General features: G+C 44.9%; 1 protein-coding gene across 1 annotated transcript; it reads left to right on the top strand.

Annotated features, from left to right (window-relative positions):
* Positions 1–521: 521 nt before the first annotated feature.
* LOC311213653 (synaptotagmin-like protein 2) lies at positions 522–22,420 on the top strand (the record flags this gene model as incomplete). Its single annotated transcript, XM_084293794.1, has 16 exons — positions 522–622; positions 2,266–2,417; positions 6,987–7,080; positions 8,330–8,423; positions 8,898–8,991; positions 9,612–10,718; positions 11,999–12,097; positions 13,770–13,861; positions 14,257–14,358; positions 16,283–16,452; positions 17,361–17,463; positions 17,637–17,798; positions 18,066–18,144; positions 18,720–18,819; positions 19,966–20,171; positions 21,952–22,420. 16 exons carry the CDS (start codon positions 522–524, stop codon positions 22,095–22,097), a joined length of 2,901 nt encoding a protein of 966 aa, XP_084149920.1. The 3' UTR covers positions 22,098–22,420.
* Positions 22,421–27,749: the final 5,329 nt, after the last annotated feature.

Raw genomic sequence — 27,749 nt, 5'->3', positions numbered from 1 at the left:
CGTACACATTCGGTTACCATATGGCGCGCTTATCATGAACGGCATCTCGGCGCTGTTTCTTTGCAGGGATGCTTGAACTCCACGGAAGCAGACTTCGCCACTGAGGAGAGCACACGCTGGAGGTGCCGGGGCTGCCGTTGGTGAGACGAGGCAGCTAAGGCGGGCGGCGAGCTCGCTCCTTGCCGTGCTGCCTGATTGACATTGGCTTCCAAATCGCTGTGACTGTGCCTGAAGAAAACCGAAGGAGCATCGTTTTGCTGGGAGAAATTTCCTGGCAAGAGATGACATGCGGAGCAGAGAAACGTGCCAGGGAAGAGCTGCCTAGCGCCTGCAAGTGCAGGTCCAGGTGCTAGCACAACTTCCACCCAAGCTGGCCATGCTGCCGTGAAGTCCTTTTCTCCCCAGCACCAGGGCGGGCTGCACCGGGGGCTGCCCATGGCACTGCGGCGTGCTGGGCTGGATTAGTTGTCGGTGTGTCACTGCTTCGGCTGGCTGAAGAGCTGAAGAACAGCACAGGAAAGATGTTGGACCTGAGCTTCCTGACCGAGGAGGAGTATGAGAAGCTGATGAAGGTTCTGCAGAGGGATGCGGAGCTAAAGAAGAAGGACGGGGATCGCATCAGGTGAGAGAGCATGCAAAACCAGCCAGATGTGAGCTCCCACTGGGGGGATTTCTTTACTTCTTTTAGAGGAGGATGTGTGTGTGTGTGTGTGTGCACAGGGAGAGATGCAGGCTGCAGTAGTGCTGTCCCTTCATGCCTGGGTCCCCAATGATCTTTTCATTGCACCTCCTGCTTTTGCAGTGAGCCTGCTGTGCTGCCACCCCTGCTCTGTGGGATTGAGGGGCTGGGCTCTCCTTTTGCTTAATCAGTATCCCTCAGAGATGCCAAGGGGAATGCCCCTTTCCTGCTTTGGGGGGAAGATGCCAATTTCTCAGTGTCAGGGGTCAGAGCAGGGCAGTAGGTGCTGTGCCGCCTTGTTTTCCTCACTCAGCAGCAGGAATCCCTTGCGGTGTTTCTAAGTGAGAGTTTACATCCTGATCCCCTCTCTGCCTGTACACAGCAGGCAGAGAGGGGCGGTGAGAGGCTACGTGATCTGCCAAAGGGCTGCGGGGAGCCAAGAATCACTGTGAGTCCAGCATGCTCGCCTCCGGGCATCCGGGGGCTCAGCTCGGGCTGATCGGGATTTGCTTGTTGCTGCTGTCACTTTTTAAATGCCAGCCTTTCCGCCATCTGCTCTGACAATATGCACCAGGCTCAGGAAGCTGCCACCAAATTCCCCATGGCTAGGAATGAGTAGCTCAGTGGGTGGGGATGGCACTGTGCCACCTTACCCTGCCCCCCAGTAAGGATGTGATTCTTTGATTTCCCATTGAGTCAAAAAAAAATAAAGGGTAAGCCCCTTGTAGGAGGGATGCATGGGGCTCGAAGGGGTGAGTGGCTTTGCAGCAGGCTTTGGGGAGCCTCTGTGTCCTGCCCACTTGGGGTCAAGAGCTGGTGGTGGCACACAAGCGGCTTGGGTACCTGTGGTGGGGGTTTCTTCTGGCCTCTGAGGTCTCTCAGGGCTCCTGAACTGTGGCTAGCTGTAGGAGGCAGTGCCAGCTGAAAGGCAGCAAATCCACTGAGCAGTAGTATAAAAACAAAATAACTGGAGGAGAGTTAGAAGCACAGGGTAAGCAAACAGAGCACTGAAGGATTTAGGTGCCAAAACCCAGCCCTGGGTGTGCCCAAGCTAGTTACAGTAAGAGAAGCTGTGCTCAGGAAGGAGAGCTAACTGTTTGTGTGCCAAAATCAGCGTGTCAGGAGGAGCAGGCTCTGGGGAGAATGCTGAGGGCCAGGTTAGCGCCCTGGATAGCCAAATTTATTCCCCCAGTGTGCATCAGATTTGATCCATAAAGAGCAGCTCATAACGACATGAACAGACAAATAAAATAAAGAAGTGCAGGACTTGTAAACAACCCCACGCCTCTTCAAACCCTCAGGGCTGCAAAGGAAATGGACAAATCTCCTTGCCAGGTGACTCGATTATGAACATGCAGTTTGTAAGAGGTGAAGGCCTGTGCTTACAAGGCTCTGTTCCTTCTTCAAAAATAAAATGTCAGCTTTCACTTTTATGCTTGTTTGGCCCTTCCGATTGCAGGGAATAACCTCTGGATCCTTTGTAGTAGCAGATAGGAGAATTGTACATATAGCTGCTATGAAAGAGCTCAGGGAAAGTTGAAACATTGGAGATCTTCTTAGTGTGTGATGTTCTCGTTGGCTTGCAGGAGGATACAAGGCTCCATCAAGGATGAAAAGAAGAAGAAGTTTGTGACAGGCGAATGGTTTTCGGAAGTGAAGGCAAAACGGTTTCAAGAAGACTTGGAGGGGTCGGATCTGCTTCGGGCATCGATAAGAAGGAAAAAGGGCAAAGTAGAAAGTAAGCATGTTACTGTGTGCCATAAGTAAACCAATTGATGGACCAGGAAACAGTGGCCAGGTGTGTGGGTCTCCCTGCACTGGGAGCCTCTTAGGGACCAGTCTTTATGTTTTAAGAAAGAGGTTCTCAGCCAAATTGTCAGTACTAGGAAAAAAAAAAATAATGCTTGTCAAAATCAGGGCCCAAAATAAAAATTACAGTGTGGCAGAGGACCAAGATAAAAGCTGTTTACCAGCTCCATGCAGTAAATGTCTTTTCCCCATTTCAACTACTTTATTCCAAAATATGTATTTGTCGGAGGTCAGTGGTATCATTTCTTGTCATGGAAGCAGGAAGTGAAAGCAATGATGTGGGGTGGTTTCTGGCATCAAGCTGATATGTGTGGGTCAAAGCCCCCTCCAATTCCTAGAGTGATCTGATGGAAAACAGCCAGCTGCTCTGGCAGGCCTCCAGGATGGAGGGGTCAGTCTTGCCTCTTGTCTCCTGGCAGAAAATTTGCCCTCTCTGAGAGGAGAGTGATGGCCCTAGCTTTTTACCCGGGAGTAATTCCAAGGCACAACATGGCTTTCAAAGTAAAAAGGGCTTTGGGGCCAAGTCTGAGTGGTACCCAGGCTGCTGTGCTGCAGTGTGGCTTGTCTGGCACCACGTGCTGATTTGAAGCAGATGTACTGCATGATGTTCAACGTGCAGCTGCACTAGTGGTGGCATACACAACAGATCAGGTTAGATTTGCTGGCTCAGGGCAATGGAGAGAAGAGAGCAGCCCCACGTGAAATGAGCAGGGCTGTGCTTCGAGTCCAAGGTAACCAGCCTAGAGCTGGCACTCGGTGCTGAACATTTGTGCAAGGCAGAACTGACTCACACCCAGTCCTCAGCGTGAAGACAGGCCAGCCGACTCTGCAGCAGCCCTGTGGAACTGCAGTCCGGCCTCCCACAACCTCCTTGCTTATTTATCAGGGTGGGTAATCACAGATATGCAGGCTTGGTGGTCTGTTAGTGGCTGTTGCTGCTCGAAAGCAATAGCCATGATAGAGAGCTCCTCATAAAGTCCTAATACGAAGACCTTATAACTGGGCTCTGGGAGGTTAGGGTTGTCTTCCATCTGTCCAAAACTCAAATGTCTCCTCCACCAGTTTGGTTCAGCCAAACTGGGTCCATATTTCCATCTTGGGGTTGCAGTAACATAAATCACTCCTTTGTTTGCTGGGCCTCATTGGCCAGGATTTCTCTGTAACATTAATTTCCTCCCCTTTCCAAACCTATTCAGGTTACCCCTCTTAGCTCCACATTACTCAGACATACTCAAAGCTAAGCAGTGGCCAGGGACTTCACTAACTGAGAGCTTCATTTTCTTTTTGCATTTTGCTTATCCCTCACAGCTCTTGTAACTCAGCATAGATTCATTGGAACCTCTGACGCAGAACTGGCCCATCATATTTCACATAGAGTTGCTTTTATCCTTGGTATTAAGGATTCATTATGTCATTAAATTTACTATTTTGTCATCCCTCCAGAATGCTAAAACATGTAAAACCTTTTACAGCTTGGCAGAGTTGCCTGGCCATTTCTGCAGGGCATACTCTGTTTGCTGAGGATGTGCATTTGTGATTTAACTCTTACTGCCAACATGTACGTGTGAGATATGGCCTGGGTACGTATGAGATATGGCCTCAGGTTAATGTCTAAAATAATCTCTTTATTAATCCAGCAGTCGTATACAAGTTATGTTTTTGCATGTGCATTTTCAGTACTTGGCTAATGCTGTTTTAAAGAAGGATGAAGCAAATATTACTGAACTACTTTACCAATTATGTTTAGACTTAGTCCTCTATTTCTTTTACCTTGTTATCTCCTCTCTCTTTATCTTTTTCTATTCGTAACCTTATTATGGTAAAGCACAGGTATAATATGACTTTATTGCCTCCTCTTACTTTGCCCACTGCTACTTTACAGCAGGGGCTGAGGACCGAGACTCTGCAGCTAGTATTTTCACCTTGCTGTTACCTTTTGCACGCTCAGCTCCCACAGTCGTTATTGCATAGGGATTGCCTCCCCTTGCCCACGGGGGCAAGCACTTCTCTCGTTGACTTGCCAGCAACAGGATTGCTCTGGTGAGAGCAGCACTTGCCCCACTGGGGAAGGACAAGATTTCCAAGTGGTTTGGCCACTCAGCTCCTGTTCGATCTGCAGTAGGTGAGATAAGGGCCTTTGCTCACCATCTTGACACCTTTTCAAGGTGATGAAGGGGTTTCTGTTCATTTGCTCAAATAAATATAACATATTTGTGGCTTCAGGGATATTAATGCTGATTTAAGTCTTTGATAATTGTGTTAGGGAGTGAAATGAGAAAACTCCTGCCCAGAAGAGCCCCACCGAGGTAATTGCTGGCATTCCCTTTGCATGGCAAATGGGCTGAGGAGAGTGGGCATCCATGCCTGCACAGAAAAAGGCCCAGTGACCTTTCCTCGAGGTGGGTGTTAACCTTCAGAAGAGACTGCTGTGTGGTTCCCTAAGGGGTTCACAATTGCTATTGATTGTAACAGATGGCAGTAATAATTGGCATCAATATAAATCTATAAAAGAGATACCCTGTATTCAATCTACAGTCTGCAGAGTGGCACAGATGGATGAATTTGGTGCTAACTTCTCCTTGAGCTTGTGTGCAATGGATGAAAGCTAAAAATTGTCTAGCGGAGAGGCTGTTTTATCCCCCTGCCCATGCAAGTCAGTCCTGACAGCACACTTAGTGCTCAAGTGTTGGGTGTCTGTGTTTTAGAGTGGTAGGAAATGGGTGAAGCAACTAAAATATTAGAGCAGGGGTGTCTCTGTCCATACACATACACGTACAGACAGGTTGAACTGGTCAAACAACCGCTAGTTTCTGCTGGAATTTGCCTCTTAGTCTGTCTCCCGCTGAAGTTACCAGGGGTATTTTGCTCATCTTGATGGATTATAACGCACTGTTAACCTTTTTGTTTGTGGCTGTCGAAGCCAGGTGTAGCTGTGTTGGTGGCTGAGCTGTTTTGACGGACAGGGAAGCGAACACCTCCTGCTGCTGCTGCCAGCCGGAGGTGGGAGCTGTCTGAGGAAGTCTCTGAGGGGGAAGTATCAGTGAGAAGCAGATTTGGTGCAGTGCCTGTGGAAGTGAGGTGAGAAATGAATGCAGACTTTGGTTGTTGAGGTCTTTTCAGTCACAGCAGGCAGAGGGAAAATGTGGGAGCCCTGTGTTTGGTTTTCTGGTTCTCCGGCAGTTATGTGCTGGCATCTCCCTCCCTTGGACTGGGGCAGAAGAGGAGGATGTGGCTCACTGTGTAAACAAATGCTCCTCAGTGCGTTTTGCTGTGCCTGCAGGTGACATGGCCTGCATGTGCCACCAGCCATGTCACAGCTTTTCTGTCCCACAATGATGTTCTGCAATGTTTTTTTGCACAGTGATGTTTCCATGGACAAAACACAGAGTTCCCAGTATGGGAACACCCAGCTGCAATCTCATGCGCACGGTCCTTGCACAGGCAGCCCCGAGCATCACCTGCGGGGACACGGGAAGGCAGGTAGGAAGGGCTGGGACAGCAGCATTGTGTCAGTGAGGACACACAGACAGCAGGGAGTGATGCTCCATCTCCTGACATGCCCCTTAGCCCTGGGCTGACTGTGCTGGCAGCATACAAGATGCACTGGAGGAGCGCTGCTGTCACAGCCTGTCTGCAGGCCTGATCTGCCCATTGGTTTTCTGCACAAATAGCAAGCAAGGCTGTATTATTTCAGGTCACATCTGAATCCTTTGAGCTTCTGCTTCTATTATAGAATGAAATATAGCTGAAAGAGATTTGGCAGTTTTTGTAAAAGGTAAATTTATTCATTAAAACAGACCAAGATGCAAGTGAAAAAATATGTGCAATCCTTTTTATTTTTATTTATTTATTTTTTTTTTATTGACCAGACTAAGCTTAGTTTGTTGTCGTTTTGAGAGTTTAATCCTTCTGGTTTTGCAGTAGCATGAAAGCCTGTTTGCCAGCTGAATGCCTAATGCAACTTTGCACCTTGGCAGGCTGCTCTAAAGGTTACCTTCTTCTATTGTTTTTTTTCTTTGGGGTCTTTGAGAGCTCAAAAGAAATAGCTGAGCCTTGTGCCAGTAAAAATAACAGGGATCTCCTCATTAACTGTATTGGCCTCCTCCTTTGTTTGCCAAGATCGGATGACTTGGAGTCAAAACAGGAAGTGGCTGAATTTAAATCCTGGAGCGGATTAACTTTATTGACAGCCAGGGCAGGGTCCTGCTAAGGTTTCCAGCAATGCGGCAGCTCCTGGCATGAGCCAGGCATTGGGCAGCAACCTGTGGGCTCTCAGGCACATGGGGCCCGGAGGAGCCACGTGGGGAACGTGGGTGATGCTGCTGTGGGGCATCCTCTTCAGAGGAGGCAGTGGGCAGGCCCCCAGGCACCCCTGCTGAATCCCCAGGGTTTGTGCTGGTGGGGCTCATTTCCCAAGCCTTTGCTTGCCCCAGATAGCACACACTGGCCATTGCAAGGTCAATTAAATGTAATTTTTCAATTCTCTGTTACATTACAGATGAGGTTAACGAGCACATCCGGAGGGGGCTGGACAGCAGAGATGCCCCAGGTCCTCCCGTCCATGAGCACGCTGCTGGCACGGGAGAGGAGAGGTAACTGCCACTGCTCGTGCAGTGCTCTGGCTGCTGCTCGCATTTCTAATGAAAATTGAATGATACGCATTAAATCCTGGTCTTTAACTGAATTTCCAAGCCCATACTGGTAATAGGTTGTATAGGATATTTTTAAAATCCTTTTTCCAGGAATTGTCAGAGTATCAATCCTCTACTACTAACTAAGTGCTAATGTGCTTATACCAGAAAGGTCTTTTCCTGCGTGATTTGATAAGGGGTCAGTAAAATGGAAGCCGTCTCTAATGCCAGGATATTCTGGGTACTTTTTCAAAGTAATTATGTTTTTTTATTTATTTATTTTTGCCATGGAGCAATGCTAACTAAATGAACTGTTTTAGAAACTGTTTGTTTCTTGCTGGTGCCAACCACTGTGTCCAGTGCTCAGTACTCACTGACGCGGCTTGGTAGATTTCAAGTTGTGCTGACTGTGCAGAAACACCCACTAAAAGAACCTCGGTGAGCAAATCAGTGACCTCACTCGATGTCTGTGGACTATGGAGAAGCCAATTAAACACCCACATTTTCATTTATTGTTGCTCCCGTCTCATTTGCATTCTTTTGTCAGCAGAATGAGGAATTATTCTTTACAGGCAGCAGTTGCTACAATTAATTGTTAAATATGGGCCTTGACAACAGTTCCAGACCTCCTGCAGCTGAACAATGGGTGTTGTGTGATGGAGGACCAGTCACATGCCCAAGACATTTGTGCTTGTTTCGGTCCTAATGTTTTTTGTAGGATTTACTGAATCCTGAGAAGCTTGCTTCATCTTCCTCATTCAGCCCTAAACATGAAGCATTTCCATCTGAACTCTCACCAGGGGTCCAACTTGACAGTTCTCTATCTGGAGAGCAGCCACCACTAGACACTAGCAAGGACAGGAGAAGCAGTGGGGAAAACTGTGATACGTGTTTCTTCCATTTAGTTACCAGGCGGATAGTAATTAACTTATATTCCAAGTGTGAAGATCTATATCCCGTACTGTAGTTTTGCCCTGACTATTGATGGCATAAGCATTCCTGGAGTTCCTGTATGCTTGATTAATCCAGTTATACCTCTGGCACCAGATCCGGGTGGCCTTATATTAGGCTGGGTTCTTAGCTAAAAGTGGCAAAGCAGCCGAGCAGAACAGACACAATGCTGAAGACTGCATTGCCTGCTCAGAAGACGCCTGATCAAGTACATCCCTGCCACTGATCTCCTTGCTCAGATGCTTCTCTTCTCCCACAGATCCAGCACACCCATTCTTGATGCTGCAGAAGAGCATAAAATCTTGCCAAAACCGAAGCCGAGACTTTCTGTCCCGCTGTCTGCATCACACAAGGTAGTGTAGCCACAGCCTCTGTGTTTGGATTGGTTATTCCTTGGATTTTCACAGCCTGTATCTACTGACAAGGACTCCACAGACTGTATGCCGTGGTATCTGTGCTCAAATAAATGTTTTTCCAGACTTACCAATGTATATAGGGACTTATAAAAGATGTTGCTTTGGCAAATAATAATAGGACAAGGGGGAATGGTTTTAAACTAAAAGAAGGGAGATTTTGATGAGGTGTTAGGAGGAAATTCTTCACTCAGAGGGTGGGGAGGCACTGAACAGGCTGCCCAGAGAAGCTGTGGATGCCCCAGCCCTGGAGGTGCCCAGGCTGGATGGGGCCCTGAACAACCCTAGTGGGTGGCATCCCTGCCGATGGCAGGGGGTTGGAACCAGGTGATCTTTGAGGTCCCTTCCAACCCGAGCCGTTCTAGGATTCTGTAATTCTATGATAAACACTGACAGGGTTTGTCTTCCATGCAGAGATCCAGTATCCATGATGTCTCTTCCTCAGAGAGTGACACTGGAGCAAGTCCATTCACGGCTACAACAGGCAGCTTACATTTGTCTAGAAAAGGTAAGGTTTTGTTCAGTGAACCAGTGGCTATTTCATTATTCGGAGTCAACACCAAGAAGCATGTTGCTTTTCTTTGTGTACAAATGAATAACAAAGAGCATTTCTTATCTTGGTGTATAAGAATGGGCTGCCAACATTTGTGTGAAATATGCCCAAGGCAGCAGCAACCAAGAAAAAAATCTCCAATGACTAAAATTTCTCCTGGCTGTCAGTATATTTTACACTGAGTGCTTGGCTAACAACTCCTTAGCGCACAGATCCAAGTTACCTTCTCTTTCTTCTCCTGCCTTGAATGTGTGGTGTATTTTTGGTTCATAGCAAATAGCCAGTAGGAAAGCTGTCAAGCTAAAAGCAAAGCTGTGAAAAAATTCCAACTCACAGCAACAATTTAGAGCTCAGTGGGTTTTTTCCCTGTCCTGTTGCAGAAAGAAGAGCTGTCTTTTTCAGGATTTTCTTCAGAGGGAAGGGGGTTTGCTGGACTCTCAAAAAAGGGGAGAATTAGAAACATATTGGTGGTTTCTGGAAACCCCTCCTGGCTTCCCTTTGAGAAACTGAAGCCCAGACCTTCCAGGTGAATAAGATGTGATGCGGTAGGTTGTGAGCCTCTGTTGTTGTTGCAGGTAATGGGCGATCTCCACTGCCTGCCATGCTTCCAGAGGATGCTGTGCCTCAGCCCAGCTGTGCAGCGGGAGGAGAAGCTGTTGATGGTGCCACTGGCACCACAGCAGGACCAAAAACTCCACCTGAAGAAACATATGCTCCCAGCAAGATACCGGTTAAGAGGAAATCAAGCAGAACTCTCCCCAGGTCAGAGCAGTTCGTGAATCACCTGGGGCCAGCAGAGAACAGCGTGGCAAAGAGAGAGCTGATGGAAAGCCCCAAATCACTGACTGCAGAGGGGGAAAGCAGCCAGTCTGTGAAGCACAGCGTGAACTATACAATCTCGTCAATGAGTAATAAAGAGGAGGATATTGGCCTCGATCGGGAACACTTCAAGAACTTGAAGAACTTCTGGGAGAAGGGAGCAGACTCTGTGATGATGGGAAGCATGCCGGAGGACTCAAGCTCGGGGGAGGCAGACGGAAAGCAGTTCAAGCTGTGCCGCTCGCTCTCCGTGCAGTCAGCTCAAGGCCAGAATGGTGAAGAAAAACCCGGTGTCTTCACCAAAACAAGAGCCCCTCACAAAAGGACAATAACTTTGTCTTCCAGCGAGGAAGAGCCAAGCTATGTAGCCCCTTCAAGGAAAGGCTCAGTTGCCTTCATTCCCAGATCCACCTACGCCAAGAGCAAAGGAGGCCTGGTTACAAGAAACAGCTTGCTGGGTGAAAGCAACGGGAAGCCGCCGGTGCCAGAGGAAGAGAAGATGGCACAACACAGCTCCAAGAAATCCAGATTGCCTGTGCGAGCGCCTTCCATCAAAATTGAGTCGCCTACCAAAGAAGTGTCTGGCAGCACATCTGAGCCAGAGATGTCTGCAGACAAGTTCATCGCGGCAGAAAAACACAAGTATGCAAACTGCCTGGCGAGCAGGGTGCAGATACTCATTGACCCTGCGCTTACAGATGATGAGAAAGAGCGAAGAGCTGACATGGGTACTCATGACAGCATGGAAATAAACGGAGAGCCAGCTGAGGAAAAAGCACTTGAGTCTTCAGACAAGCCAACAGGCAGAACACCAGGCGGAGAGACAGAAGTTGTTCAGGGAACGGACTCAGCTGTTTACTCAGGTACCAAGGGTGTAACTGCACTCTGGGAAATCCTGATAGGGAGTCATCCCTACACCTGTTTTATTCTGTGTTTTGCACATTTTATTCTCTTCTACATTTATCCTATATTAAAATTAAAAGCATGTGAAGAATGTGGTTAGCAAACAGCCCTGAAAACCACCATTCTGTGTACTGCAGTGAAGTGTAAAAGTGGGCAGTGTGATATTCCCTTTCCTTCTCCCTACTGCCAGCCCTCATACCTTCCCTGCAAGCACCTCAACTCAGGACAGCTCTTCATTTCTTAAGCCCTACCTACAGCAGGTCACAGGAAGTTATTTTACTAATTGGGAAGATTGTAAACATGTTTACTTGCCATGTAAATTCACTACCACTTTCTTCAAGTGTGAGTCTGGAGGAATTCCCTGTGGTGGTAAAGATAAGTCTGACACAAACAGCAGAAATAAAACATGAAACAAAGTTTAATAAATACCTTGGCCATTATCCTACTTTGATATAGCTGCTGGCCATTTGTTTTTAAAGGACATTTTGGGCCTTTTGGGAATCCACAGCTGAGTTTGCATCTTAAACTGCACAGTGAACAAGGAGCCTGATCTTTTGGGGTTCTCCATCACAGTGGTGTCAATAATACCAGCACTTTATCAGCCTCTTCCTCCAGGTTTGACAGGCTCTTGTAGTGACTGCTATAATGGGCAAAAGTTCATGTTAATTGCAGTTCATTTTAAACCTGGGCTCTGCTTGCCTACATCTCTGCTCCCTGCCAAGCAAAAACTTACCTATGAAGAGAGATCTCCCTATCTCCTTTTTCCAACTTTTCAGTCCTCATGTACCAGGGTAACATCTATTTGAGAGGATTTTTCATGGACTCATCTAATTCTGATCTGTAACTGTGGCATTTCCCTCCTTTTTTTTAACATGTCCATGAAAATCCTCAGTTGCACTTCAGCTAAACACAAACATTTCATTTCTATACCAGGTCATTGTTGTATTTCTCATTTTTTTTCATTATTATTTCATTAATTTCAGGTTGATATTAGCAGATGGCTGTATTCCACTGGAAGCTCTTCACAAGTGCTGGTCTCTTTTGGGGACTGGGTGAAGAGTTTTTTTCAAGGAGAGATGTTAAAGCTGATGATGTGAGGGTAGCCCTGTGTAATGTAACTGCAGCGTGCTATAAGCAGAGCTAGCAAGCCAGGAGAGAAACACACATGCATGCTTGTTGACACACTGCCCATTTGTGTTTATTTATTTACTGTGTTGATTTGGCTTTTCATATATTCCAGAGGAAGATGGAGATCATTCTCCTGCTGCTCAGGCATTGGCCCGAGCAAATAACATCAATCTTGCAAAGAGCATGGTGAACATTTACACAACCACAGAGAGTGAGTAACATCTTTCTGCTTTTTGGTTTATGTTCCCTGAAGGCAATATATTATGCCTGAGTTCTGCATCCCTGGTGCTTCTGTGCTTGTACTAGGCAAGAAAGATGACATATGGTTTCATCATCAAATTAGAGAGCTTATAGTGCCTAAAATTAAATTCAGAGCCAGGAAATTGCAGTTAGATTGATGGTATGTTACTCAGTGTGTTCAGCAAAAAATTGTGAGGGCTTTAACGAGTTGGCAAGAGGATTGTACCCATCTCTCCTCTTCTCCCACTAAGTACTCTGGGACCTGCGTGGCAGCCTGCTCAGCGGATTGATCAGCCTCTCCCCTTGCCCAGAGCAGACCTAATTTGCTGGCCTGATCTCCTCAGCTGCTGGCTGGGACACACTTAATGGTGCCAGTTAGCCCATGGCCAAGAAACCTGGCTGTGCCACCAAGTGGCCCAAGAAAGCAGCAGCCAAGGGAGAGGGCCTGAAGGAAGGCAGCAGCAGCCTCGGTGGCCAAGAAAGGTAGTAGAAATCCACAGAAGATGAAAACTGGAAGGCCCAAGAGGGAAGCTAAGGGCTTGCTTAAAAGCAAAGTGGTAAGGCCAAGGCTTCCAGGACTAAGGTGGAAAGGTTGGGAAAGCAATGCCCAGGGAAAAGGAAAATAGCTTAGAGGAAACAATAGAGCCTGTTTAAGGGAACATGACCACTGGTTATGGGATGGAGAGTCCCCTTCAGGCTGCCAAAAGCAGCCTGTGGATGGGACGTGCTGCACTGCCCTGCCTGTGTGTGGCTGAACCACACCATCCTGGAGCCTGGTGCCGAATGTGTGCCCCATCAGATGGTGCAGCAACGTCTGGCACACAGCACAGAGCTTCCAGTCCTGCTGTGCTGCTGTTTGGTGACGTGGTCTTCATGCAGGCAACCAAGATTTTAGACTTCTCCCATCACAGCTTGTGTAGAGCCACAAGCCTCATCCTAGGAAACTCTCTTCTATGGAGTTGCTCCTACTTGTTCCCAGTATAACCAGTAGCCTGTAGAGAGGGCAAAATGTAACACTTTACTCTTGGTTGAAAATAACAGTAAATGCCTTTGCTATCAGAGCAACTTTTGGGCATTTTAAGCATTGAGTGATGTCTCATCCTGGCTAATATAGCAAGTGTCACCTTGTAGTGTCACCTAAAAACAAGCCAGTTGTTTTGGGATGAAATTAGTCATCAAGGAAGTTATTGAGAAAAGATAAAGATAGAACAAAAAGGTTTATATTGTTTACAAGATGCTATGAGATGGAAATGTGAGTGTCTTTATATTATTTATTTATTTATTTATTTATTTATTTATTTATGACAGGGATGCTTGCATTTACTCTGACCGAAATCTATGCAGCTAGATAATCTGGTAGTTGCACATCTCTAAACTGATGAATGAATTGAATTATCCACTAGGGGGAGTTTGCACACTCCCACACATCAAATGAAAACGCTGAAAATAGCTTTAGAGCGTTAGCTAGCAGCAGTCTGTGCCTTGTGGAGGGCTCACCTTCAATGGCCAGTAACAGAGATGGGGCAAGTGCCTCCCACTAGCTTTTCCTTCCTCCTTGTGTCCTCTAACAAAAAGGTGACTTTCTTGTATTTTGCTGACTCTGACAATTCATCCTGATGCCATTTTTCTGTTTGTACTTACAGCATACAACAAACCTCATCTGATACCTCACCAGTTTCTTGAACCTGAAAGAGTCAAAGAGCTGAGCAGATCTTCTCCTCTCCTGTTGTCTGAGGTAGGATAGATACCAGAAATGGCTGGAATGATGTTCGCAGCATCCCTCAAATGGCAGTCAGGTTCATGAGAATCTTTTTCCAGGATGCTGACAGTACTTGTTTTTGACCCTTCAATCCTGTAGGAGTTTTAATGTTTCCCTCTGCCTCAAACCATGCTATTACCTGCTCTTCGTAAGAGCCTGGGTGGTTGCATGCAGCTCTGCTTGGAGGCAGTTAATGATGACGTTTGCTGCTGGTCGGAGGCAATGCCTCTGGGGAGATTCCCTGCACTCTCCTCTGCTCTCCTAACCTGCTTGCTGCTTAATGGGACTCTGCTGAGCTATTGGTTTTTCTCTCTAGTGTTGCAAATTGCTCGTACGGCACAGCTTAAAGATGCTTATTATTTTCTGAGCAGACAGAATCAGACACGGCTTCAGAAATCAGCTTCCAATTTAGCAAGCACAAAAAGACGCCTAGCATTGGCAGCCACTCCTCTGACATGGCATCTGTCTCCTCGGTAGGTATTTAACGCGTACGTCTCTCTAGAAAATGTTTCTCCGTTGGATAGTGATGCTGCATTTAGGCTGATACCGATGATGTGGCCTCCGGAGTATCGTGCTGTTTTCTGCATGGTACTTTATTAAAATAACAGTGATGTTTAATTACTTACTTGCATTAAAGAAGTGTCTTCAGGTACCATCTCAAATTAAGGAGCCACTGAGTCATTCTTAGACAAATTCAGAGGAAGCAATAGCCCCTGCTCCAAAGCGTAGATGCTCTGAAGCCTGGCAGCATAAGGGAGAGAGGGGTGGTCTGTCTCTAGGTGGGGAAATGAGGCACACAGCTTGTGAGTGACTTGTTTGTGGTCCACCTCCCAGAAAGCTGAGACTGCAGACTGGTGACCTCTGCAAGCTCCTCCTTCACTTTATTAGCAAATTAAAGGGAACTCAGAACTGAACAGCAGCAGTATGATTTAGAGATTTGCCTTCTAAGGAGAGTTGGCAAGAGCTGAGCGTGTTTAGTTAGGCATTTTAAAAGGATTCCTTAGACACAGTATTTTTTGGGAGCTGCTTAAAAGTGCTTTAATTCGCTGTACTACTGTTATAGGCATCTCCAAATTGTATGTGTGAGATTTAAAGAATATATGTGAAACAAAGCATGTAGGGAGAGGTTGTGACTGTAGATAAATATGTTAAAAAAAAAAAAAAAAAAAAAAGCAAAACTGAACTTTGGGGTGCTTGAGTCTTTCTCGTAGTCTGTGAAGTCTGGGAGCTATAAATGAGCCTTTTGTGTCCAAGTCATGTAGGTGTTCTTGAACATCTCATTTAGGATTCTCTGTTGCATTTGATATCCTGATGGGATGATAAATGTAGTTCCAAGGACTGAGGGGAGACATTTAGCAGATTCTTGTAGGTTACCATAGAAAGAAATTGAGAAACAAAAGAAGTATGGGTGACAGAGAAGAATTGGGTTAATTACTAGGAAAGTTTTTTGATACATGCTCAGCATTGTACCACAGAGGAGTGCCAAGAGGGTTAATTATTTGCTGGGTAAAATGCATTAGCTTTTATGTTATACCATCTGTAATCATGAGTGACTGGCCCAATAGAAAATTCTCATCTTTCTGGGGCTGTGTTTTATTTCTGTTTCATCACTTTCTACCAGTGAAGGACTTAAAGCCTTGGAAAACAGAAAGTGAAGGCCAGTTGGCAAATGCAGTTTGTTTTGGGAAAGCAAGAGACTCTTTGGTGCCTCGTTCCTGTTATACCTGCAGAAACTTCATTTTCCTGTGCATTTGTGGCAAGTAGATTCCCACAAACTGCCTCTGCTGGGACAGTGGCTTTTCAGGACAGGGGTTATTTCTGTTTCTGTTTTGCACAGCTCTCTGCACTTTGTGAGCAAGCAACAAGATAGTAGTATTTTGTCCTATATTTCTAGTCTGATATGGTTCTTAATAGCCTATTTTTAAAATTGAATGACAATTAGGTGACTGTATCTACCAGAAATAATAAGTTTATATAAAAAGATAGTTCAAGTTCTCTCGGTATATTTGTTTCTTAGTGATGAGACCGGGTCAGGAAAGCAGCTGTTTGTGGGGTTAGTGTAGGGAAAGGGAAGTTACATGTGTTCTCTCACAAGTTATACATGTATTTGGCTCTGTTTCCCAAGGCTTTGGGATTTAGAGGTGGAAATCTTCTGTGTTCAGTGGGCATTTGGGAGAACAGTGCTTCTTAGTGCTGGTCAAGGATAGCACATCCTTGTGAGACCTTTATTCAGACCCCCAAACCCTTGGGTGAGCACAGCTACAGACATGTCAAGGACTCTGTCCTACTGAAGGGCAGAGATAACAGATTATTTCTCTGGCAGTGCACATCTTTGTGCAGAACTAAGTCTGAACAGTGCCTATTTCAGCGGCACTGACCTTGTTCTCCACCTGGCAGGTGAGTGGCAGTGTGCTCAGTGTGTACAGTGGCGATTTTGGGAGTGTGGATGCCCAAGGTACTGTGGAGTTTGCACTAGATTATGACGAGAAGAACCGGGAGTTCCAGGTTCATGTGTCCCAGTGCAAGGACCTGGCTGTCGTGGATGAGAAGAAAGGCAGATCTGACCCGTGAGTGATGCTTCCCGCTGGTGTTTCATGGCTTTTCTGATGCTGAATTTTGTGTTCTAGAGAATTTTCTTTTTTTTTCTTATGAATTTTATTTTTAAATGCCATAATTTCTTCCTTCCTCTAGAATTCTGTTGTGTGTTTACTGCTGGGTCTTTCCTAGCTGATGGCTCTGGAGCCATTGGCATCAGTAAATATGTTGTCATTGACTTAGTTTTGAATAGGATTGAGAAGGCTTTGGTCACTACAGGGACAATTCCTGTTATTACTGAAATATGTTCTACACGTTTCCATGTGAACGTCTCTCCATGGTGAATACACATTGGTAATAACCAATTACATTGGTAATAACCAATTACCAATTGGTTATACGTGATGTAGACACGTGTTTATATGGGAAGAAAGTCTGAAAAGAAGTGACATTAGAGGACACACTGGTAATTGAACAAAGGCTAGTGAACTCTGTTTAATAGATGACAAAAAAAAAAAAAACAAAAAAAAAACACCTTGTATTTGAACCTTGAAATAGAGAGATTTGTAATCAGGCTTCTTGAGACATTCTACCTCTTCTCTCTAATTTCATCCTGATGCTGAGCACACAGAAATGCTGTAGTTGTGGGCATTTCAGAAAATGGATATACAGCCTTGCTGGCTTCCCATGCTGCCTAGAGAGCTGCTTGTTCTGAATGTTGGTGGCATCCACCCATCCCCAGTGCAATTTATAACTTCAAGTGCAAGCCAAGTTAATATCCTAGCAGGTCTCTTAATTAGTTTTGCCTCCAAAGAGTCAACTCCAGGTCATTTTTTTTCCCATAAATCCCATGTCACCACCCAGAAGTCTTGACTGCTTATTAGAGCATAGCAATACTGAACAGTATCCAGATGATTTTTTATTTTTTTTCCTTTTCCAGGTATGTTAAAACTTACCTGCTTCCAGATAAAGCTAGAATGGGTAAGAGGAAAACCTCAGTGAAGAAAAGGACAGTGAATCCCATTTACAATGAGGTGTTACGGGTAAGAACACCTATCTGCTCTGAAAACCTATGCGGTACCAGGGCAGGTCTGGAATGAGCCTGCCTTCTTGGCTGGGCTCCTTCACCTGCCTCTTGCTGCACTGCTCTCCCCTTGGGTTGTGAGAGAAACTGGAGAAAGAAGTTGAGCGACCTGACTTCTCTTTCTTCCTCTAGTACAAAATAGAGAAAATGGTATTGCTTATCCAAAAATTAAACCTCTCTGTTTGGCACAATGACCCACTGGGACGTAACAGTTTCCTGGGAGAGATTGAAATAGACTTGGCCAGCTGGGACTGGAGCAACAGGAAACTCAACTGGTACCCGCTGAAGCCCCGGGTAAGTGCAGCTCAGCTCCAATCCTGCTTCCCAACCCAACCCTGAAGCCTGAAGTGGCAGAAGTCCTTCCTGGCAACCTTGCTCTGAATCCTCAGGCTTTTGGTTCTGAAGGACTGAGTATGAGAGCAAAACCACAAAGTAAGGAGCTGTCCCAGCCATACAATAGCAAAGTTTGTCCATTTGTGCCCCTGCATTAAACTCAAAAGCTGTTTGCCCTGCTGTTAACAAAAGCCCTTTCTTAGTCAGTCATAACTCTTTCTGTTTCAGAGCCTTTCTGCTGTTAATGGTGTGGATCATCGAGGAGTGATGAATTTGTCTATTAAGTACGTCCCTCCAGGAAGTCTAGGTAAAATTCATTTCATACATTAAGAAGCATTGCCTGCATGTTGGCGTGCAGCTCGCAATGCCTCATCTGTATACGGGCTTGTTAAAGAGTAATGTCATTCGAGCAAGATCTTAGAGATGAGGGGCAACCACCAGTGCTTAGTAGTGCCACCTGCAGACTACATCACATCTGGATTTAGGAGGAAACAGGGCAAATGGAGGGAAGGTTCAACAAACTTAAACTCACCAGCTGTTATGGACACTGCAAGCACTGTTGGGTGCTGTGATGCTGTAGCAGCAACACACAGCCCCTCTTACTGTGGGGCAGGTAGGAGGTCGGGTTTGCCCAGCAGAGCCTTTTCCTTTCCTGCTTCAAAGCAGCACGGGCAGGTTATGTCAATGACTGGCAGTCCTCTGCAGCTGCACAGCTGCAAGTAATGCTGCGGCATCCAGGCAGAGGAATGCAGAGCTCCTAGGGATTGAGTCTGCAGAGAAGTCACATCACTGCTCCCTCAGGTTGAGGGAGCAGGATGCCTGTTTTCTTGCTAGCTATTGCAGGAACTGACCCCAGAGTTTTTCTCTTGTTCTAAATGTCAGGTCCCAAGAATCCTCCTTCTGGTGAAGTTCACATTTGGGTCAAAGATGTCAAGGACCTGCTGCAGTTGCGTCCTTCTGGAGTAGACTCTTTTGTGAAATGGTAAGTGCCTGAGCACTGTCTTGGCTTAGATGATGGGTCTGTGCCTCCATGGAGCAGTATGTTTTTTTCTCTTTTCTCAGGCTCACTCACCTGTGTTTCCATACTGTAAAGCTGTGTAGGAGAGAATTGCCCTTGTTACTCTCCTGTGGCTATATTAGAAAAAGATTTGCTGTGGTAAAGCTCTGTCTGTGACTCCCTCAGCCTCAATAACGCCTGAGTGAAAGGAAGATGGGGGACCCTGTACCTTGCTTTGGTGTTTTCATATGAAGTTGTGAATTTTGAAGTGATAAGGACTTGCACGCAAAGTTTGGGAATGTGTTAGGGACTTGCCAGAACTGACATACGTGCAGTTGGATCCTGCTTTGATCTTGTCCAGAATTCAGTGTGTGCATGTGTTCTGCAGCCTGTGACATCAGTACTGCCTGTTATATGACAGGAGGTGCTACAAATACTTCAAAAATTTAAAAATAACTCAGATTTTTAAGATTTTCTGGCTCTTTGAAGTCCTCACTATATTTTTGTATGTTTTAAGAAAGTATTCCTGCAAAAATGTTTGTTGCTCAGGAAGCTTAACAGTCTGTTTTGAAATGATCTTTTGGGCATTTGTTTGATGAATAATTATGAAAACAGAAATATGTGAGAATAGTGCCCATTTTTAAAATGTAAAGTGTTACTTTGAAAAAAAATGCCTAAAGTAGGAAATTTTAAAGTAAGTACCCTTCCTTCCTAAAAATGTTTGCTTTAAAATTTATTTTCCTGGGGGTAAAAATAGCCCAGGGATTATCAGAGAATCATAGAATGGTTTGGGTTGGAAGGGACCTTAAAGCTCATCTGATTCCAACCCCCCTGCAATGGGCAGGGACACTTTCCTCTAGACCAGGTTGCTCAAAGCTCCACGCAACCTGGCCTTAAACACCTCCAGGGATGGGACATCCACAACTTCTCTGGGCAACCTGTTCCAGTGCCTCACCACCCTCAAAGCACATTATAAACATTTCTCATTAAATCTATAGAGATTTCTTACTTTGAAATCCAGTTCCTCCTTTCTCCAGGCATGAGCCTTGTTTAGACCTGGAAGTCTGTAGGAACAACTCAAACCTCATGTGATACTCCATACTACATGCTGTCCTTTTTCGTCTCTCAAAGCTATGTGCTTCCAGACACGAGTAAGAAGAGTTACCAGAAGACCCGAGTCATAAAAAGAGACACAAACCCTATTTTCAATCACACTATTGTGTATGATGGCTTTCATACAGAGGATCTAAAGGATGCATGCGTTGAGCTGACTGTGTGGGATCATGAAAAACTAACCAACCATTTCCTTGGAGGAATTAGGCTGGGCCTTGGGACAGGTAAGTGATTTCAGTTACATTAAATGAATACTTTTACTCTATTGCTGAGCCACGAGGTATTATGGGAAGTTGCAGGAAAATTCCTGTTGGTGAGAAACCAGGTATAGGGAATCTCAGTAATTGGTTTGGGTCTTGGTACTTGCACTGTGTCGGGGTTGTAGGGGGCCCTGGTACTGTGATAGCAACCCTCTCTGCCTGCATTTTCTCCCAACATCAGCTCTGAGGTTCAGCAAAACTCAAGAATCGGCTTGAGTCCAGTAGAATCCAGACTGCATTACAAATCAACATTATATTGCTGTTCCTTCCAGTGAAGAGCGCTCAGAGCTGAAGACAAGGAAATTGAATGCCATGTGAGACAGCACCACCTGGTGACTCCATCATCACCTCCTCCCTTGAAATGCTTTAATAAGAGCAGCAACTAATATTTGAAAAACAGGGCTAGATGCACTAGTTGTTCTGGTCTCAGTCATTACTGAGAGAACATCAGCATTGATTAAACCACAAATTGAAAGAAATTGAGTTGTCCAGGAGTAGACTGAGGTGTTGTTTAGTTTTTTGTTTGTTTATTTTTTGTTTGTTTGTTTTTGGTTTGTTTGTTTTCTTCTTTTGATTTTACTAATTTAGATGATGAAATGCTGAAAGAAAACAGCGGAGGTGCCATTTGCTACACTGGAAGACAGTTGCTGTCTCTGGGAGTTTATGGCATGAGTTTCCAGTTGAAAGAAGGACTTAAACCTGTGGTTAGCTGGAAGTGTTTTACTTCATTGGGGTTACTCACCCTTGAAGATAGGAAAATTCCAATATTTTTAAGCCTAAGCTGGAAAAAATGGATGGGACTATCTCCCATAATCAAGTCCATCATGGAGGTTTTGTCCCTCTCTAACCATCCTGTTCCAGCTTTCAGTGTACCCCCATACCTAGGCTTTGATGGATAGCAAGTTCGTCTTTGTATTTTGGCAAGTGGGAGATCTAAGGGTTTTTAAACAACGTATACTTACTGCGAAGCAAGAGGAGTCTCTGAGAGATGAAAGACAAACAGAAGCTGTCAGAGCTTTGTAATAAAGAGTCACTGTCCCTTGAGGGTATCAGGAAGAGGCTTATTGTAGCTGGAAGGTCTGCCTTGCAGGTACACTTGTTTATTGGATTTGCTTGTGTGTTCTCTGTTTTCACTCTCTAGCATGTCACCAGAAGGGTTGCGAATTATCTGGTGGGAAGTGGCAACAAAAATAAGTTCATAAACAAGATTTAAAAACACCAACCCTAAGATTAGCTGTGATCCAAATTTAGACCTTTATCTAATTGGCAAGCAGTTGGCATGTGAAATTTGGTTGAATAAATTAACTTGGAATTAATGTACACACTTTTACACTATCGTATGTTTTATTCCTATAAAAACAAAGTGTAGAGCAAGAGAATTTTGACAAGTATCTCCCCCCCCCATCCACAGCAAGATCGAGGGGAAGACCAAGCCTTGTAGAACTTCTTTACCATTCTGAAAGGCGCAATAAAGGGCTTGAGCCCAATATTATTTTCCTTGGAAGGTTATATTTAGGGTTCTTGTGTTTTGGGGCTTTTACAGTGACTATATTCTGAACTCTGGTGTAAAATGGAGATCATTAGCAGAACAGAAGGTGCTTACAGTGGAACTTGGTGAGAGGAAGTCAGCATCTTTTAGGTTAAGACCCTACCTGCAGCAGTTACATCCCATTGAGTATTTTTTGCATGGCGTAGAACTTCCTCAGGCAGCTCCTGACGCTGTTGTCTCCTCATTTTTCTTCAGGTTTGAGCTATGGCATCTCCGTGGACTGGATGGACTCCACGCAAGAGGAGGTGGCCTTTTGGCAGGAGATGATGTCTGCTACCAATGAATGGATTGAGGGGTTGCTGCCACTGCGTTCACTGGCAGGGAGGAAAAAACTTAAATAACCTACTGTATGTTCTAGAGAAAGGCTGAACACATTTGTTAGAATTAGGAAACTTCCTGCCCTGAGGTGGATCGAGACTGTGGGGCCGGCAGGTGTCACTTTAATGAGGCAATTGATGGACAGCACTTTGGAAACGTTAAACATAAAGTACTAATTCCCTGACAGAGGAGCTGGAAGATGCCTAACTGACGCTATAGTTGATTTTGACCAAGAAGAAACTTTGTTTGCCTTTTTGCTTAATCATTTATATTCAGTGTATTTGAATTCCATTAAGCTCTGGGAACATTGTCAGGGAAGAGGAGGTATAGATATTTTATTTTTTTACTGTTCCTTGTGCTGTTGGTTTTTTTTTGTTTGTTTTTGTTTTTTGTTTTTTTTCCTGTGCAGAGATGTAGTTTTACTAAAGCAACAGCGTGGAATTACTCATATTTCCCTGCAAGTGGTACACTTTGTACTTGATGTAGAATTGCTCCAAGTCACCAGCCAGCAGTCTGAGAATGAGAACTTTGCGTTTGTTGCTGGTGATAACATGTCTGTAACGTGAAGGATGAATCCAAAGAAAGAGAGGACTATTTGAAGCAGAAAATGAGGCAGCCTGAGGAGGATAACGATGAGGAATTCAATGCATTAAATCTTTTCTGCTTTAAAATGAAAGAGAGAAGAGATGATCTTGCGGCTAGTGGGATTTTGCAACCAGGAGCTGCTTTCCTACCTGTCCCACAGGCTTCCTCAGTGACCTCAGGCAAGTTACTCAAGACAATTCCAGTGCAATATAAACTGAAGTGCTCACCCAAATGTAAAATATTGTTACATTGCTAATGGACCTAATAGCATCTTTGAAATGCCTTGTGTGCAACACATTTCAGTATGAAATAATGATGTAGAAAACAGTCTTGTGTTAGCCTGGCGCAGTGGGTCAGGAAGGAAAGGTCAGAACCACCGTGAAATTCAGGAGGTCTTGGCAACTGCTGGGAGAGAGGCAAGCAGGCAGTGAATGAAGACAAAGGGTAGCTGCAGAGCTGAGGCCTGGGGTGAACTTCTGCCTCTGCATATCTTGCTGCCCTTCTTATCTACCTTTCACCTGATGCCTCAGCCTCTTGTTCGGAGCTGGAGTCACCTCCCTGCCAATAGCTTGCAAGAACTTTGTGTCTGGCGCACTAGCAGCAGCCGAGGGGCATTACAAATGCGTTTTGAAATGCAGCTGTGTAATTTTTACTTTGGATGTACATATTGCAATTAAATTGAATGGTTTTCTTTAGTTATCAGCTGGTCTCCTTGTACCTATCTTTAGCGTGGTCTGAGTAATGAAGTAGCAAGCAAAAGAGGTGTTATATTTTGTCATGTCAAAAAGAACCCAAGGACAAGTGAAATGTTGTGCAGAAATATTTTTTGTAGCTATCCCGTCTTAGATTCTGGTTCTGTGAATATTTTGATATTCGTCTTTAATGTATTGATTTTATTTTTAAACTCAAACAGGATTAATTTTCAGCTTCACAAAGATGGTTCTAAATAAATGAAAGAAAATATGTATGGTTGAAGTAACAAGACTTTTTCATGAAATGAAGACATTTGGGAGATAACCAGCAGCTTTAGTGGAAAAAAATATGGTTATGCAATTGGAAAAATATAAAACTTGAAAATATGCTGGTTATAGTAATGAAAGCACTAACAGAAAGTCTGTACAGCAACAGAATTAATTAATGACTATCCTAATGAAGGACCTCATATGCATACATAGCGTGTCAACCCAAAGATACTTCGTATGGGCTCCAGCCTGGCATAATTTGTTTACCAAGATTTGGTCATTTATTACCTTTGTGGGATAAAATAGCAATTTGGGGCCATGGGTAAGAGTTTTTAAAGGATTAGCTTTACCTGTTTAGGTGCTGAACATGTGAATATTGATGCATAAATATGACTTAATTTTGACGAGGAGGCCTGCTTGTTGGAGTGGTTGGCTTGGTGCAAAGGAGTTACCTGCGGGACTGCTGCTCTCACCCCAGACTCTTCCTTGTCCTGCAGCCTTCCTCCCAGGGAGATTTCTGCTGTGGCTGCAGATGTGGTTGGTAATACCAGAGGCTTTGGCTCAGGCAGGTCCAGATCTCTCTCCAGAGGCTCCTTCGACTGCTCATCATTGCAAAAATGGAGTCATCGTGCCTGCTCCTCCTCCTCCTCATGTGCACTATTAGCACACGCGGTTGTGATGATGTTGCCAACACTGCTGTTTACAGAAATGGAGCTGGAAGTGTTTGTTTTGTGTTTCAGAACATTAGCATCTCTTTCACTAGTGTTGCCAATAAAGGGAGAAAAAGGATGTCAGTGGGCCACTTTCATCCCAGAGTAGTTGCTTTTATGAAGTTGGCTGAGAACTCTGTGAACAAACTACTTCTGTATTCAGATTTCATTGAGGGTTTTTGTTAATCTTTCGCTAGCTTGTTTATTTAAATAAAGCCCTGATTAACTTAAGGAGCTTTCTTTGGCATTTAGTGGTTTATCAGAGTAAAAGATTACACTGCCAAACCACATACACATTTGTAACACAGCTGAAGCTGAGGGAGTAAAATTTCCCATGTCATATCTGTTTCACTTACTATGCAGAAAGCACTTTATCAGGAAAAAAATAAAATAAAATAAAATTAGGCACTTTTATTGTCAGTGATGTGCAGGAGTGGAGGAGCTTGTGAATATAAGGGTAACAGCCTGTTTCTATGTGGCTTTCTGGCTGTATTTACTAGTTCATTGCAGAATAGGTTCAGCAAAGTTTCATAAGAAGGCAAGACTCGATGCTTATAGTAAATGTGTTTTAAGACTCATTTCCCTGAACGTGAGCGTGCAGGTACCAGCAGGAATCTGTGCTGATGCCAACATCTAAGTCGTGGTGCCATGTCCTGCTGTCACTGATCTCTTGCTGGATGCGGAAGTAACCCCAAGGAGTGAGTAGGCTGAAGGGTTGCAGGCTGGTACCCTTAGGCACTATCTGCTGAAAATAAAACAAAAATCTGTGACTACAGTAGAGGTGGGCAACTGCTTTCCATACATGTTCTGCATCTGAGAGTACATGTGCTGCTTTTGAGCTTATGCCTTATCTATACAACTTTTTCTTGGAGATCTTTACAAGCAAGAAAATAAGAGAAGGCAAGATTCTGGGAGTATTTCTGTCTACTCAGGCAAATCTAATATGTGGCGCATGTTCATTTGAAACTGTTCATATTACAGGTATCAGAAACTACCCAAAAATCCATGTAGTTCAGAAACTAAAGAAGAGAAAGAAAGAATTGCTGAATCTTGAACAATATCCAGTGAATGAGTGTCTCAGAGGAGATGGAAAATAAGTGGTTGAATTAATTATCCATTACTAAATATTTGCTCAGCTTTATCCTTCACCAAGGCAGGAAAAAATAAGTTGTGGTGATTCGAGGAGAAAATGATGCTGGCTAAATGAACCCATGTGATAATATCTATCGAAATATGAAATGCTGTATTTTTGAAAGCTTGTTAACTTAGAAATGTATCAAATAGACCGGTTTATGAAAAACTGAATAAATAAATACACTGGTTCCTGATAAGAGCGTGCATATTCAGCACCAGGTTGGTTGGTTGGTTTTGTTTGGCTGTTTTGTACTTGCTGTAGCTTTCATAGCTGGATCCTTTTTTTTTTTTTTTTTTTCACCTGCCTATTTTCCACCCCTCAGGTGTCCTAGTTGTCTGCTGTTATTGTTAAAACAGATGCCCAGGAGGAGATGTCCCTCGGTGTTGCCGTGAAGATTTTCTCAAGACATTGTGAAACTCACTGTAAAGCACCCTGCAAAAGCACGTTTGCAGAGATGCCATAAGGTATTTGTTGCTGGAACCGTGCTGCTGTCTCAGCAGTGCTGCTGCTGCACAGGATCTTACTGACGTGTGGGAAGTTCCCAAGATAGAAATCCCTTCCCGTGGGATCTGCCGGGTGGATCAGCCACTTCTTTCCAGGGGGTGCGCTTTTATGGGAGGCTCTGCCACAAGGAGCAGCTGTCCCAGTGAGGGTCTGGGTGAAGTCTGTGGGGCCACAGGGGGGCTTTGAGTGTGTTTGGTATTGCAGTGCCAGCTCCTGCTCTGCTGTGAGCAGAAGAGGGCTGATTTGCAATGAGGTTTTGAGCAAGAGCAGGTGACATGAGGGTGCCCATTCCTACCTTTGGGGTTTTTGCCAGCTTCTCCCACCCTTCTGAATGGGTTGGTCTGGAGGGTGCTGGGCCATCTCAGAATGGTGCAAAACTGAGCCTCAGCCTCCAGGAGGGCCATGGAGAACTCACTGTCAATGGCTTTCTTCTGGGGAGTGACAGGCGTGGAGAGCTGGAAATGTCTCCACCAGTAGGCCTACAGGAGTTCAGCAGCCCTAGACCAACCTCCCTTTTATTTTGCATTAATTTCCCTGTCAATCCACAGAAACTCCTCCTGTCAGATAGTAAAATCTGAATGAAGTTAGGTGAAGATGTTAGCAGGCGCAGCATCGTCCTAGCAGGGGTGTAAAAACGCTAGTGGGAGCAGGGGCTGAGCTTGCAAGGTTTGCTTGTCGCACCGGGTTTGTGCCCAGAGGACTCCAGCTGGCAGTCCTGCTGGAGATGGGCTGGCAGTTGTGGCGTGCTTAAGCAGGCAGATATTTGCTCTTTAAAATGCTGTAAAATCATATTATGGCTGGACTTGTCCCTGGGCTGTGGCAATCCAGGCTCCAGTGTGGACCAAAGTTAGCTAAACCAGCCCTGCTTTGATAGATTGCCCTAGGAGGAAAGGAAGGAGGCCTGAGGATGAAGGCAGTTCCCTGCTGCTCAATTGTCAGATTTTTTGCCAGGGCTGCAGTCAGGACTTAGTGAATTACTTGGTGGCCTTTATTATACACAATGCAAAATGTGTAACTCCACAAAGCCACAGTCCTACCCCCTGCAGTACCTGAAAGACCCCTACAATTAGTCTTCAGCAAGCTTTGCAGTTTCTGATTAAAAAAAAAAAAAAAAAAAAAAGGCTTGGGTTTAGAGGCATGGAGCAGCTCAAATACCAGCATGCTTTGCCTTTTCTTACTGTACAGAGCTGCCTGTGCTGTCATTAAACTTGAGGTGCTACCGGTAGGAACCGAAATCAGATCTCATGCATCTAACAACCCGTAATGCCATCCCGCTAGTTGCAAACAATCCCAAGTAGCTCTTGAGCTGTAACCAAGCACCCTGAGCACTGGGCTCAGAGGGGCAGCTAGGGAGCTGTGTTCTGGTAAAGTAGCTCAGACACCCACTCTGTAGGAAGAAAAATCACAATAACCTCTTCTCCTCTCCTCCTCTCTCTCCTACTCACCATTACTAATTTATCGTGATTGTAATGGTTTCTATTTGCTCTAAGCAGATCCTGTTCCCTTCCTAGGAAGACCTGAACAGCTACAGAGACATAATATTCCCAGTGGAGGATCTGTTTTTGGATTCAGCCAGCCTCAGGCAGACTTAATGATCTTTAGATGGGAGCGCCCCCTTTTTCAACTAGCCCACCCATGCCCATTTTAATGTGATTGTAATCTGAAATCGGACACGGGGAAGTGCATCTGGATTAACCCATCCCATGGTAGTGAGCCGACTTTTAATTTATTCTACCAGGGAAACCTTCTGAAAATGTTTTACGTCTCTTCAAAAACCCA

The sequence above is a fragment of the Netta rufina genome (assembly GCF_964035555.1).
Source record: "Netta rufina genome assembly, chromosome: 12".
NCBI lineage: Eukaryota > Metazoa > Chordata > Aves > Anseriformes > Anatidae > Netta > Netta rufina.
Note: the sequence above shows the minus strand (reverse complement) of the source record. Positions and strands in the feature narration are given on the sequence as shown.